Raw genomic sequence first — 16,456 nt, 5'->3', positions numbered from 1 at the left:
AATGGAAACACGAGGACTGGTATTTGGAGACCTGAAACTGAGGACTGCGATTCACGCTGGATTTCACAAGCAGCTTTGGAGCACTTTGTCAATTTTCAATGCATGGATTTGCCAAGAAGAATTTATCAGAAAAAAAAAAAACACAATAATCAAGCGCTGTTTGAGATGGGGGCAACTATTTGTAAAACAGAGTTACCAGATTACCAGAAGTTCTGGATATCCAAACACAAGCTCTTACATTTTAAAGTGACTATGAAAGCATCTTTGTGCGCTTCCAAGCACAATGCAGCAGTGCGTAGTTTTAAAAAAGAAAACCCGCATTTTCATTTATTAAAATAATATCTGGTACCATATTAAAGATATACAGTCTAGGACTCCTCCCTCCATCTGTCATTAACCAATCAGCTGCTTCCCTGATTGATTGACATGCTTTCAGCCAGTGAAGAGGCTAGAAAACTGTTGTAGTGGAACCCAGAAGGGAAAACAGAAAGCAACGCCATGGATATATCGATATAGCGTCTATGATAGTAGAATAGAGAGCTAGATAGATAGATAGATAGATAGATTGTAAAACAGAAATGCAAGCGCTACAAAGATGCCTCAATCAATTCGTCCCAGGAGCAAAAAATTGAAAGAAAAAATACTTCATATGATGTTTTCGCCACTGAAGAGTGCCTCTCAATTATTCATATTGTATCAAGAACAAGGTAAAAAAAAAAGCTAAGTAAAGCTTATGCGTTTCAACATCCTTCCAGACAATATTCTTAATAAAATATGAATAATTGACACTCTGGGGTAAAGTTTTTCATTAAGTGAGATTTGCCGCCTTCACTCTTCAGAGGTTGAAACCTGTGTTAATTCTAACCACTTCTTTCCAAACTGCATATTATACACAGGGGTGACTGAGCAGCACAAAAAGGTATATATATATATATATATATATATATATATATATATATATATATATATATATATATATATATATATCAAATATATATATATATATATCTATTCTTTGATTCTGAGCAGACTGGGTCCAGATGAACAGCTGGGTCCAGATGAAGGAAAATGAATTGAAACCCATGTCATGCATACCTGATGCTTTCCTATTGGTGATTTTGGATACCAGTGTCTCCGCCCCACTCTATCACAGTGTGTTATTGGCTCAGTTGTGTAATGAACAGGCTTCATGAGGTTTCAGTCAGGGATGTGTTACTGCATTTCGGGAGCCCTGAATAACAAACATGAAAACGAATCAAGCCTCTGTAAAAACCGACCAGCAAAACCTGCAGCTCAAAATGAAGCCTCGCTTTTAAATGAATTGAACTATATACAAACTAATTATCAAAACATTACTTTTTTAAAAAAATGTCTGCCTTAAAGAACAGCTAACCGGTTTTTAAGATTAATTAACTAACTCAGATATTTCATACACTAGAAAAGTAAACATTGATTACTCATTCACTTCCTGCGCTGAAAGTCTAGCAGCAAATGCGTGACCTACAGCACAGGAAGTGAAGAGATACCAGGAATCTGGACTGACCTAATACCTGGAAAACTGCCAGTGAAGGGGACACAGGAAATGCAAGAGTCTAAAAAAAAACGGGTTGGAATATTTCTTTAATCTTGTATAGTACCAGATATCATATAATATATTATATATATATATATATATATATATAATATGTGTGTGTGTGTGTGTGTGTGTGTGTGTGTGTGTGTGTGTGTGTGTGCTTTAACATGTGTTTCTTTCAAAACTGCACATTTGAGACCTATATAATGAATGGAGAAAATGTATGCAACTATTTTCCAATACAATACTATAGGAATGAAGGCTCTTGAAATATTGCCCTATGCATGACAGTAAGGACTGAGTCCTAACTATTTGATGCAGTGTCCTTCCAAAAAGCACTACAATGTCTTCCAGAATACAAGCCATATTGAGAACAGCTTCTCACACTGTGCACAGATTCTCAGAACCCAGGACTCTCTCTTGAAAGCAATTCAACTCCAGGAGCTGCTGATTAAGCATAGTGAGGTCTTGTCTGTGGATGGTGTTTCAGTCTTATCAATGGTCATCTATGGTAGAATTTGAATGCTAGGCTATGAATGGAAATGTACAGCTCTGGCCAAAAGGTTTGCAACACCTAGAATTTTAGGATTAAGACATCATTAAAAACATTATTAGGTATTAGTTATTTAGCATCATGTAATCAAAGAAACTACAAAATGATTTCATGCCATCATTTAAAATGCTTGGTAACATTATTCAACAGGCTTCATTCGACTTTATGCCACAAAATCTGTTAATTCTATAAGGGGATGCAAAACTTTTGACTAGAGCTGTTGATTTTGAATACTAGACTATCAGTGTTGGTCTGTGGTAGATTTTAAATGCTACGATCGCATATGGTGAATATTGAAAGCTGGATTATGGATTTTTTTTTTTTTAAATCTTTTGGTAACTTTCAATTCTACTTCATCACTGTATATGATGGACTTTGCAGGTTGCTGTCGACAGATTTTCAATGCCTTCTAGTTCAAGGTGACTCATCAGTGCTAGGGTCTGAGAGGCAGTGGATGTATTATCAGTGAGGATCTGTAAATTGTAATGCTAGCTTATAAATGGGGCACGAGTCTAGTTGACAGCAGAGTAAGTAAGTTGATCTTCAATAGTGCATGATTTTCAACTCTATAGTGTTTTCAATGTTAGTTTATCATTAACACTCTGGAAGGATTTTGAATACTAGTTTAACAATGATAATATATGGAAAATGTTCAATGCTAGGCTGTCAGTGGTATCTATGGTAGATTGGGAGCTAGGTTCTCAACTGTAGTCGATGGTGCATTATCAGTGCTAGGCTATCAATGCTAATCTATGGTAGATTTTGAGGGGTGAATGTTAAATGCTGCATTATCAGTGGTATCCTGTGACGGCATTTCAATTCAAGTTTATTAATAATATTCTATGATAGCACAGGAACAGAAAAGGCTGCTGGGAGTTAGACTTCTAATAAAGGAAAGAAATATGAGAGATGCTTTCCTGTGAAGTTAGCACTTGCGATCTCCAGGAAAAAAGAGACCTACCACGTGATCGTTCTACATTTTAATTACTGACGTTGCAAGACCTTCAGTGAAAAGGCAATTGGGGTTCAAACTGGAGAACTGGAAATGAAAACAAAAAACAAACGTTGACTTACAAGGCTATGCAGAGCAATATTCACGGATACAATCTCAAACACTAGCCAGCTCTGTTTATATAGTTGGTTATTAAACACGCCCTAGAGCTACAGCTGTATATTCAACACTAGAGCTAGGAACATCGTGACATGTACCAGCCATGCAGAATAGAATAGCAGAGGACACAGCGGCGAACAGTGTAATGAAACTTGATGACACTAGAAAAACATATATTTTAAATGTGTAGTAGAAAAGTATGATCCTTTTATTTTTTTGTATATAGAAATGTGCCCCTTTTAAATATATTTAAAATATATGGGATATATTTAAAATATATTTTATGTAATTCATATTAAATATATGGACTGCAGACTAAAATATATTTTAAATATATCCCATATATTTTAAATATATATAAAAAAAATTGATATATGAAAAGTATAAGGGTTATACTTTTTTACCATATATTAAAAATATATGCTAGTTCCTTAAGGGGATGTTGGTATCAAGGTAAAGTATATTCAGGTACAGCATAGTGTGGGGAATAACATCAACATACTCACAATCTGATAGTCCCAATAACTCAAAAAACGTATTGTATTGAATCCCATATAAGACCTGCTTGTGCAGTCAATTGAAGATGCTTTTTCATACATTGCAAAAAAAAAAAATTATGGGCTTCTTTATACCATATCTTTTAATATTGATCTCGTATTACTAAACTAGATTCTGAAGATGCCACTCATAATGCATATTCCACCTGTAGACAAAACCTTGTAGATCCTTTTATTGGACTGATTTGATTTCAGAGATTTTTGCTCATCGTTTTGTAACCTGCTTTTCCTTTGGATTGATGTTGCTATATGTAACAGTGGTGTCTACAGTGGTATTTAATACAGGTTGGGCTGAAGTGCTTCATTCAAGCAGCTTCTACTATTGTTAAGCAGATATTTAAAGCAGGGTGTGCCAGGTCCTGGAACCATTCACCTAATAACCAACCATACCGAATGCAATGGATTGCAATCTAACAATCTTCCAAGTGTTGGAAGATTGTTGTATCAGATCAAGTCTTCCTATTTAATGACAGAAATGGTGTTGTTTATATGTGAAAGGATCCAAGTTCCGGGATTATCAACAAACTGGAAAACGTTTCTCAGACACCAAATATATCGCAAGCGCTGGTGTATTGCAACACGCAGCCTGTCTGGAAGGACGCTCAAGGGGGACACAACTATTGTGTCAAACTCTGAAAGGACAGAAGTGGACTGACAAATTATCAATGCATGCACGCACTATAAAAAAAAAGAGCCAAACTAGCCCCTGCCTCCATCTGTATTTCTGACTGGAATTGTATTTAATATTCATCATTACTCCCTGCACAGCTCAATGAGACATACAATGGAATATTATTAAATAAAAATATATTTGTATGATTGTATTTCTGAAGACTGCCTCTTTTATTTGTCTGTTCAAATAAAAGGGAATATAAGAAAAAAAATTAGTGACACAAATGAAAGCTTAAGCCACTTTTGCTGAAGGAGATATTTATCTCGGTGATAGTTTGGTGCTGACACAGCCAAGCCACCATTATACAGGCGATTCAACTAGATCTCACAGATTAAGCTTTCATCCTGATCTCTGTGCTGTGTGTGGCTGAGGGTGAACCAACTTCATTCAACCTTTTTCTAAGCTAGAGATTAATTCAAGAAGCCTTTATAAAGGCATGACTGTGACTGCATGACCTATAAGATTCACGGAAATGATATATAACATCTCTTTACTGGTTTTAATTGGTCATTGCCGGAAACTGCAGTCCTGCCAGCTGGCACTGAATGGGGCCATACCTCCTGTAATTAAAATGGACGCAGTCCAAAGACCGGACAAGCAATTTATAAATCAACAGCCAGGCTTTGTCTGTGAGGAGCATTTGCTTGCTGTCACCTCACAGGGAGGGCTGAGCAGCTTTAAAAACATGCCTGGATTCTCATTAGCAAGAGCGTGTGTCACTGGACCCCTTTAATGCAGTGCCATGGCTGAAATCCATGTCCTTACACTTAATAGCACTAGCAATAGGTGACTGTGTGGTCCAGTCCTTAAAGAAAGGGGCTTGTGACCAAGAGATCCCAGGTTCAAATCCTAGCTCAGCCCTCGACTCACTGCGTGTGACCCTGAGCAGGTCACTGAACCTCCTTGTGCTGCGTCTTTGGGGTGAGGCATTGTTGTAAGTGACTCTGCAGCTGATGCATAGCTCATGCACCCTAGCCTCGTATCTTGCAAAGAGCTTTGTGATGGTGGTCTGCTATGAAAGGTGCTATATACAGATTATTATTATCACTCTTCCCTTTTCCCTCCCTTCCTCTTGTCCTCTCTCACACTGTCCCCCTCTCACTTGCTCTCCCTTCCACTCTCTCTCTCTCTGTCCCCTCCTCCCCTCTCTTATCCTCTCATCCCCTCCCCTCCTTCCTCTGTCCCTCACCCCATCCCCTGTGCTCTGTATCTCCCTCCCTCTCTCCCTCTTTTGCCCTCTGCTCACTGCCGTCACATTCCCTGTGTCTCTTTGTACAGCTGGGTCTCAGCAGGCACTGCCCACGGTGTCAAGACAATTAGCAAATATCTCAATCCCAGGAGCTCCCTCCTCGAGCAGTGCAGAGAAAGCGAGCGAGAGGGAGAGAGAGATAGAGGAGGAGAGAGAGAGGGGGAGAGACGAGGGAGGAGGAGAGAGAGGGAGAGAGACAGAGAGAGAGAGAGAGAGAGAAAGCAGGCAGGTGCCAAGGTTAAATAAAATAATCCAGCCAAATTACCCATATTGAAAAACAAGACATTTAATTACAGTGAAAGCATTGTCACTACAATAGAATTGAGCAACAGTAGTGATAGCAAGTAAGCCAGCAACATCATTCCCTTCAAAATCAGAGCTATCACCATCAGGAAAAAGTTGACGGCCGAAGTCAAGAATAGCATAGAATAAGAATTGGATAAGGGGTATTTAAGAATAGCATGTCATGAGGCAGTGAGGTGTTAGTATCATAGTATATTAAAATGATTTACAGTATGTGGAATAGAGATGGAAATTCTCACTGTCTAATGGCTTGACTAGAATGAGGAAGTCTATTCAATGCCAGCACTTAGGATTCTCCAGGAAAGCTCCAAGCAAGCTGAGAGTTAGGTAAGGACTAATAATTATAGCTCAATACTGGAACGCATGACTCAGAAATACCCAGAAGGACTGTGAATGGCGAGCATAAAATAAATATAAAGAATCCATTAAAGTGAACTTTTTAACAGATTCGTTCCGTTTAGATTTAGATGAAGAGCATTTCAACAAGCTTTATTTATCAGGCCTTTTTGCATCCTGGAGGTTTAGATTCATTTGAATGTCAGTCTCACTTTTGAGTGAGAAACAGGGTGCATCAAATGAATTCATTCTCTCGCCTGAGTATCGTTCCTGGGGTATCTTCCAATTCTTGTTTGGTTTTTTTCATCATGCCAATAATATTTATTTTTAAAAAGCTTGATCTCAGCCAGGTCCATAGCAAAATCTACTAAAGACCTTCGCAAGATAATTCTAGCTAGTTCCACACAAGGGCTTTTTGCATCATCCATGTGAGACTAAAGGTTCAGACTGATCTGATTATTAGTCTCTCCTTCAACCCCTGTGTGAGCTTCCTTGTAATGAAAAAACATGAGACTTGTTGCATCTCATTACAGCAGCATTGAACTCCACCAGCCCGTCACAATGCAATAGCCAGCACTGAACTCCACCAGCCCGTCACAATGCAATAGCCAGCACTGAACTCCACCAGCCCGTCACAATGCAATAGCCAGCACTGAACTCCACCAGCCCGTCACAATGCAATAGCCAGCACTGAACTCCACCAGCCCGTCACAATGCAATAGCCAGCACTGAACTCAACCAGCCCGTCACAATGCAATAGCCAGCACTGAACTCCACCAGTCAGCTCTATCACTCTTTATTGACGTGCGGGTGGCAGTGTAGTTCTATGGAGTTCTCCTCTGTGTCATTTTTTTTCAAAGGCAATTCCATTAGCCCTTTTTATATCTCCTGAGTTTGTTGCACTGAGATGCAGAGATTCTCTTCAGTGCAGAGAAAACTCATAACTCATCATCGTAAGGCAGGGAGCGCTGGTATATGCCGTTGGCAGAGCTGAGAGCCGGAGACAGGGCAGAGCGGTAGCATTATCAGGACACTGAGGGTGACAACTAGGACGAGAATTGTATACCCTCTACCCTTGGGAAATGAATACCACGTTTTAGTTTTCTTGGTTCTGAGCATTCAGTCTGAGCGCTCGAATATTGAGTTTTCTTGTTTTTCTTGTATGAGCTGGTTAGGAATAGTTCAGCTCCTTATCAAAGTTCCCAGACACATCTCACCCTGGTATTTCTATCTCTGCAGTGTCCCTATGTCCCAGCTATAGTCTACTGTCTGCTTAACACACTGCAGCATGGCACACGATAACTTCACTTCAGTCTCATTCACAAAGAAAAAACTGGGACAGGAATTATTTTTACCTGTTTGAATTTTTTTATAAACACTGATAAAGTCCCAAGAAATGTCACATAAAATAAAAGAAAAAAACAAAGGGCTTTGAATATCTTACCTCACACAGAGCATTCTGGGAAACATAGTGTGTGGAAGGGACAGCCATCTTGCATCTTGACTTGCCTGGGGCATGCTGGGAGATGTAGTTCTAGGGGATTGGAAGCGCTTCATCTGTTCAGAAGCGATGCATTCATCTCTTCAATGGCTGTGTATTCTTTATGGGAATTTTTGTGGACCCTGGACATTATAAGCAGGGGAGGTGCCCCAGTATTCACAGCAGGGGGGGGAATAAGGAGATACAGTGGAGAAGGGTGGAGAGCCTTGATTCGGTCAGACAAATTGTGATTTTCAATGTAATTTATAGCTATGAAACACTCACAGGGCAACTGAAATTCAATGAGAAACCTTTTCTGAATTGCTTCATTCAAACGTGTTTGTTTTCTTTGTCGATTGCTTTTGTTATTTTCTGTAACATATCGGTTTATGCAGTGATATCCTGGTAAAGCATAGGGAAGCATTGTAAAGCACAGAGAGGTCTGGTAAAGCATAGGGAAGCATTGTAAAGCACAGAGAGGTCTGGTAAAGCATAGGGAAGCACTGTAAAGCACAGAGAGGTCTGGTAAAGCATAGGGAAGCATTGTAAAGCACAGAGAGGTCTGGTAAAGCATAGGGAAGCATTGTAAAGCACAGAGAGGTCTGGTAAAACATAGGGAAGCATTGTAAAACCCAGAGAGGTATGGCAAGGCATATTAAAAAACTCAAAGAAACTTAAATTCAACGATAAACATTTAGACTAGCAGTCTCCTTCAATGCCTTTAACTGTTCTTTTTTCGACATCGAGAAAGACTTCCAGTCGAATCGTTTGTGTCTGGATTCATTACATTTCTTTTCATGCACAGTATCTAGTGTTTTCTAGCAGCTGCTCAACATATCTCTAGAAACAGGTGTTCCAGATGAAGCTTCAGCATGTCAGCACTGAGTCTGCCTGTGTAACTGGAGTGCAGGAGCTCTGACTGACAGCAACAGGTTTGTGTACGTACCCCATACCCCCTGGAAGAGACACAACCAAACCGGAAACCCAAGCAAAGTGCATTTCCGAGCTGAACTCGCTGGATTACAATCGCACCTCGTCCCACAAGAGCTAGGGCCGCGAGATGCAGGCACTGGGGATTAGTCTTGTGGTGTCCTGCCTTTGGATCTTGGCTGGTAAGTGAGTTTTTTGTTTTATATTTGAGCGCAGGACCTCTCGGAGAGGGAGGGAGGGACCCAGCAAGAAACTGAGCAACACACACACACACACACACAAAAACAAAAGTTTTTAAAATCCACTCCCTTTAATATCATTTCAAAGGATCAAAAACAGTGTCTTTATTAGGCATTCACCAGCAACCTTGCAATAACCTTGATACAGTAAATATCCATCTACTATATAACTCAAGCATTATAACCCTTGTAAAAGGTTGCACACTCAATTCCCACTCAGTTTGAACAATGCTTGCCTATGCTTTGCCATGCTTTCACTGAATTTTATTACAGATTAATACAATTGTATTACAAAGTAAACTATAATAGCAGTTAACAGTGTTCTGTGTGCTACAGTATATTGTTCTATCATACTTTGGTAACACTTTACATGAAGTGTCTCTCACTGCTGTGTATTTACATAGTTTCTTAGTAAATATATGTGGACTTACACATCATTACAATGTTATTTTGCACTGTTACAACGTACTTAATGTGTGCATATTTTTGCATGATATATGAAAGTACATAACTGTATCAGAAAAGGATTAGAGTTAGGGTTATATTGTGCAAAAGTATTTACTCATCAAGTGCATTGTAACTATGCATAATAACGTTGCAATGATGTGTAAGAACACATGTATTTACTAAGTACCTATAATTAGAGACTCTTAATAGCATGCATTTAGTCTGGATCTTTAAAAAACAGGACAGAAGTAGGATTTCCATTTTAAAACATGATACCTGGTACTACACCAGGCTAAAGAAATCTCCGTTTGCAAGCCGTGCTTTACCTGGAGGGTGAAATTGTCGCCACCCCGTCACTGGCATCTGGCGTCCAATCAGCTGCTTCCCCGTATTGAGTGACAGGCTTGCAGCCAGTAACCCAGAAGACACTGCCTGGTGTGAGTCAGGAAGCAAAACAGTAACAGACTTCCAAGCAAGCAAGTCACCACTAGCTAATGGAATTGGAAAATGGATTTATGCCTTTATTTTGTCCCTGATCATTGTATCCTAGAACTATAAACAGTGCATGAATTGATAATAACCGATATGTAAATTTGGATACCATGAGCTTGTTATTGTTTGATTGCAACAGCGATACAGTCCTGGGAGAGTCGTAACAGCATTAAATCTTAGGAAATAATATTTAGGTAAAAGATCATATTTTAGCGCTGTCTGCGATGCGATGGATTAATATGACTGTTTCTGTTGTAGACGCCTCCGAGGCAGAGAACAACCTGACGACCAAACTGTACAAGGACTACAACCTGAAGGTTCGCCCGGCGAAGGAGCAGGGGGACAGGGTGATGGTGAGGGTGGGCATGACCCTGGCCTCACTCGTCAGCGTGGTAAGAACTTCAGCCTCACCCCGCACAGTCCCAGAGACCTCTCCTGCTGCGCTCTTCCATCAGCTGCACCGGGCGCAAACGGGCAGCTTTGAAAGAAACGCATAGCAAGCCACGGCGTTGACCGTGAATCAATACTTAATTGATTCTAATTAGCAACCTCGTAAAAGAGGATGTTAAATAGCTAGGCAATTTAAAAAGACTGCAAATTAAATATTCAGAGAAAAAAGGGGGGCGGAGGGGAGCCCACTGGTCGACAAAGAGCCAGGAGCAGAGTCACCAGGAGGTCGCTCTCCTTGGCGAGGTCATGTAGAGGTATTATTATTATTATTATTATTATTATTATTATTATTATTATTATTATTATTATTATTATTTTCCTGCATTAGGAATATAGTGGATGCTTCACCTTCATGTCCCATTTGCATTAGCACATATCTAGAGCTTGCCCAATTGGTCATTTTAATGAACCAAGAATCATAACGCTAGTATAAGTACAATGAGATCATTCGAGTCCATCTAGATAAATGGAACCAATAATTAGAATAATAACCTGATTCTTTAGCACACGTTATTGAGGGTATTAGAATCTGAGGCAGGGATTCAAAGAAGTGGTCCCAGGCCAGAATTAAAAAAAAAAAAAAAATGCTAACTTTTAGATTTGAATTATATTTCATTTTCTTTTCATAAAAAAATGACCTTTTAAAGTGTTCCCAGAGCAAGCTGCAGTCATGACATCCCATAATAACCGTGGTCCCTGGATACATTCCATGATTGCCTAGCAACCCCGGCGCAGCAAATGTCGCCACAGGGCACAGAGAGGATGTGGAAACTAGATAAGTCACCACGCTTTCATCACATCCCTTGTGAAACGTTTCTGTTTGCAAATATCTTTTGAATGAAAAAGTGTATACCTTGCGAATGATTGAAGTCTTTAAAATCTTAAAAGGAAGCGACATAGTTAACCCAAAAACCAATACGTTAAGCACAGCACAGAAACCAGGAGCAGAAGTTGGAGATCAAGTGGAATTGGTGAGAAGGTTGAAAGTCTCGCTAGAGGAAGGTCTGTTTGCTCCCAGCTGTCGCAGGCTGTTAATCCCTTGGCTGGTTGATTTAGTTTTAAATAGAAACCCTGTGTTAACATGACCTCTCAGACTGCTAGTCTGATTAGTGTCAGTTCAAGGCTGGACACAGCTGTGTGTTCAACTGGACCGGTTTGAAGTCAAGCCCTCTCAATTAGAAATATCCCCGTTATCTTAAAGTGCTCCAAACCCTGCAAAAAAACACGTTGCTTCACCTGTGCTGTACCCCTTGTGGGAAAATCACCACTTTTACTCAGGAACGTTTAAACAAAACACACAAGGCTGACAATGAAGGGTGCGTTGGCCAAACAAACAGACAGACTGGCATTTCCAGCGCAATCGTTTCTATTTCCCTCCTAACTCTACCCATTCTCCACTAACGCACACACAACCTCGAGTGAGTGCTTCGTGCATCTGTATGTACAATTGTGCTTGGGTTCAATTACCAATTAATTAACACTAATAAACACCAACTCTAAAAAAAAACCTGTAACAGTGTTTCTGTTATAAAGCACGAGTAATAATTTGAAGCAGTGGTATTTCAAAAATAACAGAAACCTGTTTTTATTTTAGCAAAATAGTCTACAATTTATTTATTTATTTATTATAAAATAGTGTACCTGATCCAAAGCAGGTGCCAAACTTGCCCCTATATTTAAAGTAAACAAATATTTTAAAACTAGCAAGAAATGACATGGTCTAATTTGAAGTTATTTCCCTGTTTAGAAGCCAGCACAAAGGCAAAGGCAGAGGAATAATAAATAAAATAACTTTTTTATTTGATTTGCATTTAATTCAAACAGCAGAATGCATCGCTCGTTTGCTGCTAGTATAGTCCTTTAAACACACAGTGCTGCTGGTGCCGCTGCTCTGAAGTTGTGATTGGTCGACTGTCATTTTGTAGTCTAGATGATTTTTCGGTTCTATCGTTAGTTCCAAACATAGGTCAGTGTTTAACAAATCTATTTATATGAGACTGCTTGCCACTGGCACATTTGGAGAGACAGTACAATACCCTGAGTCAAAGGCACTGAGGCTGTTCATAGAATGTGAAATGAATGAGTCTATGTGTTTCCATCACGGCTTTCATTTCCTTGCAGACTGAGAAGAATGAAGAAGTGACTACCAATGTGTTCATGAATCTGGTGAGTTTTGCATGTCTGATTCACACCATGGCACGCAGTTCAAAGAACAGAAACGCAAGAGCTTGAACATGCACCAGCAATATTATCCCAGTGTGTGTGTGTGTGTTCCAATGTGTGTGTGCCTCAGCTGGTGTGTGGGTTCCAGTGTGTGTGCGTCAATGTGCGTGTGTGTGTGTGTGTGTTTCAGTGTCTGTGTTGCAGTGCGTGTGTGTGGTTGGGAATCAATTTCCCTAGACCTGCATTTCCCTATCAAACGATGAGTTTTGTAAAATGGCAGCTAGTTGTATTTGTGCGTGTGTGTTTGTGTCCTTCATTTCCGTCTCTCTCCTCCTCTCCTCTCCTCTCCTCTCCTCTCCTCCGCCCCACTCTCTCCCCTCAGGCCTGGACAGATTACCGGTTGAGTTGGAACCCAGCGGAACACGACAACATCCAGGTTCTGAGAATTCCTTCAGCCAGGGTGTGGCGCCCAGATATCTATCTCATTAACAAGTGAGCAGAGAGACTGCATATTGAAAAGCGATGGTATCATTAATAGTCCTCGCTGTGGTCCTTTGCAGGGGCAATGGTTTGACTGTAATTGGAATTCTCTGTGCCTTCTCTCCTCCAGTAATGATGGCATTTTTGATGTGGCTCTTCATGTTCATGTACAAGTCTACAGTGACGGCACGGTCACCTGGACCCCCCCTGCCATCTATCGCAGCACCTGTGGCATCAAGGTACTGGAGAACCAGCAGAGCAGGGCTGTGCAAAGAGCTGGACCCAAACCACACACATGTAACAGCTGCCCACACATGTAATAACCACGTGATCACATATATAATGTCTCCCACATGTTGCATCCACAATAATGCCTATGAATTACTCAGTACATATTTATTTATGGTTTTAAATATCAACTTAACTTAATAATAATTAATAATCCATTTGCATAGCCCCAATTATGACTGCCCGATGATTAAAGTAAATACTCTTCTAGTTCATTATGACAAATGTTTGTTTTTGGGTTTTTTTTGTAATAAATAATAACTGAAAGTTGGTAGATGGGTATAACATTTTTGGGAGCGATTATTACATTCGTGGAAGATATTGTGCAGCCCTAAGCATACCAAATGCATTCTTCAACAGCTTCAAAATCATTTCCTTTCCAAAATCCAATTCACCTTTACCTTGATGCATGTGCTTTCATCTGGGAAAAACTGAGACTACAAAATGGTGGCCATGCGTAGTAGAGGAGCTTTATTAGAAGAATGTAGGGGAAGGTTACAAGCGCTGTGGTGGGATAGAGAGCAGCTGCTAAAACACATCAAAAACGTTAACTACTGCCTTGTCTTTCAGCTGGTATTATAGAGCTCTACAAACAGCTTCCACCAGCACACTCGCAATGCAAACGACTGCGCTGGCAATTAAACTGCGTTTGAGTTCCACACAAAAAAAAATCTTCCGAGTACAGCGCGCAAACGTATCACGGAGATTCAACTAGCGGCCGTGCACACTTAACCCGTGCTTTGTAACGAGTTCCGATCCAACAAGGCAACACTTCATAACGAATTTGAGTGGAACTCCACAGAAGTACCAGCGAAGGCGCCGTTGTTTTAAAGTGTAACCAAACATGTGTTGTTTTAGCACGGTACAGTTTCTCCTCCCCCCCACCCTCTCCTGTAACCATCTCTGCTCCCTGTCCCAGGTGACCTTCTTCCCTTTCGACTGGCAGAACTGCACCATGGTGTTCCGCTCATACACCTATGATGCCTCCGAGCTCGATCTGCAGCACGCGCTTGATAAGAAGGGCAACGAGGTCAGGGAAGTCACTATCGACAGCAGCTTCAGCGGTGAGGCTCAAACTCTCAATGGCAGTATTTAGAAATTTCATAATGTCTGGTTCCTCTGTTCTTGAAAGCACCACACGGCGACACTTTGCTGTTTGTCTGCTGTAATTTAGAACTTCTTTGATCTATCTTTTCTTTTCATGTTTTAAAATGTCATTTATGTTAATGAATTGCACCTGCATATGAAACACTTGCCAATTGCTTCAGAATCACATGTCTCTTCAACGAACAGCTTGTGACGTTACCTTCCCCGTACTATTGGACTAGTTGACTATTCTGTGCTCCCCTAATCCGCGTGATGTGGGGTGTCTGTTATTATCATCTGGTGTAGTTTGGGACAGAGGACTTTGAAGAGAAGATCTGGCAGCGCCTTGTTAACTGTAAAAAAAATAAATAGCTGCTGATAAGACAACAATGAGTACAAGCAATCAGTTTCTGCACACACCTTCTTTTAAATCAATATGCAGACAGCGCGTGAGGGCTGTGAACATATTATACTGTCAGAAAAATATTGCAGCTTGTTGAATTCACTAATATATACCAAATATACAAAATCGTGATGCATACAGGTTTGACTTGTGTGCCATGACTGATTGATTGGATTGTAGATTGCAGGTGAAACCAGTGTGATACTGGGAACGAGATGAGTTTTACACAGTGGTTTCATGGTGCAGGTGGAAATGTGGCATAATGCAATACATAAATATTAGAGAAGAATTAGGAATAATTAAAAGTTCTGGTTCTGTTAAAGTCCACAGAACTAAAATACTGGGAAATATACACGGGAAAAACAATTGAGAACGTTTCACTCTAAGATGATGTTGAAGCCGACACCCTGGGATCCTTCAAGAAGCTGCTCGATGAGATTCTGGGATCAATAAGCTGCAAACGAGCAAGATGGTGCAGAACGGCCTCCTCTCGTTTGTAAACTTTCTTATGTTCTTAAGGCAATGAGTCTTCCTGAGCGCTTCTTTAGAAATCCATATTTCGCCAGAAAAAATAAAATTCAAAATGTTAGCCATTTATTTTATTTGTTACAACTGAACATCCCAGAAGGCAGACAGGCCGGCTCTCAGTAGAGCCCTTATCATGCTTTTCCAATGAAGGACGTGTTTTCAAAGTCATTTTAGTTCCTTCATGCAACCTTGCAAACCTGACTGGAACCTTGAAGTATCAGCAAGGAGCGATCGATAAATATTCTGCATTAATGGCTTCAAATAAATTACCATTAAAAACATCCAATTTCCTTTTAACATAATGCGTAAGTTTTTTTTCACGTAGGAAAATCTGAGGCCTAGGAAATGATAGCAATACATATTGATTTTCTGGAATGATCTGGCTTTGCAGTTGATGATGCGCGCTTGCTCAAAGTTAATTGGTTTTTCCCCCTCAGAGAACGGGGAGTGGCTGATCCGCCACATGCCCTCGTCGAAGAACGTGGGAGACGACTTGTACGAAGACATCACCTTCTACCTGATCATCGAGCGCAAGCCTCTCTTCTACATCTTCAACATCATCATCCCCTGCCTCCTCATCACCATCATTGCCATATTCAACTTCTACCTCCCTCCTGACGCAGGTGCAACCCAGAAAGACCCCCCACAGTTTACCGTTCACTGAAGAGCCAGGATCATGTCTAGAAATGTTCTACTCTGTTGCTTTTCAACACTTGGAATAAGTTTTAATAAAAGGGCCAGTCCAAAATGATATTTTCTACTGAATGCTCTGTGTTCACCCACAGAAGCACAAGTCTGATTTTCCTAAAGAATCTAGTCTTTTTCTACATTATAAAAAAATATATTGTGTGCTGCTTATTAATGTAGGGACTCTGTGGGTGGGGGGGCTCTCCCAGGGTTGGGAAGGTGGGATCCTGCTTAGACTGTCTCCTCACCGCTCTGCGGCGCCCCCTACAGGCAAGGCGCCAAGTGAGCTTGGGGGTGGAGGTTTGCTGGGCATTCCAAACTAGGAGAAATTCAAGATTCTAAATTTTAAAAGAAAGTGATTTTTTTAAAATTCATTTCATGTACCTGTGTTTCATTTTCTTGACAAGTCCATCGATTAAACATGCCTT

The 16,456-nt window shown here is 40.4% G+C and overlaps 1 protein-coding gene across 1 annotated transcript in view; it reads left to right on the top strand.

Moving 5' to 3' along the window:
• Positions 1 to 8,669: 8,669 nt before the first annotated feature.
• chrnb1 (cholinergic receptor, nicotinic, beta 1 (muscle)) overlaps positions 8,670 to 16,456 on the top strand; it is a 12,554-nt gene continuing 4,767 nt past the window's right edge. Inside the window, exons 1-7 of the mRNA XM_041238329.1 lie at positions 8,670 to 8,947; positions 10,202 to 10,335; positions 12,515 to 12,559; positions 12,939 to 13,048; positions 13,167 to 13,275; positions 14,244 to 14,388; positions 15,779 to 15,964. Of these exons, the coding sequence (XP_041094263.1) occupies positions 8,896 to 8,947; positions 10,202 to 10,335; positions 12,515 to 12,559; positions 12,939 to 13,048; positions 13,167 to 13,275; positions 14,244 to 14,388; positions 15,779 to 15,964 (781 nt within the window). The 5' untranslated portion in view covers positions 8,670 to 8,895. The remainder of the gene's footprint in view (positions 8,948 to 10,201; positions 10,336 to 12,514; positions 12,560 to 12,938; positions 13,049 to 13,166; positions 13,276 to 14,243; positions 14,389 to 15,778; positions 15,965 to 16,456) is intronic.

The sequence above is a fragment of the Polyodon spathula genome, chromosome 48, assembly GCF_017654505.1.
Source record: "Polyodon spathula isolate WHYD16114869_AA chromosome 48, ASM1765450v1, whole genome shotgun sequence".
Taxonomy (NCBI): Eukaryota; Metazoa; Chordata; class Actinopteri; order Acipenseriformes; family Polyodontidae; genus Polyodon; species Polyodon spathula.
Note: the sequence above shows the minus strand (reverse complement) of the source record. Positions and strands in the feature narration are given on the sequence as shown.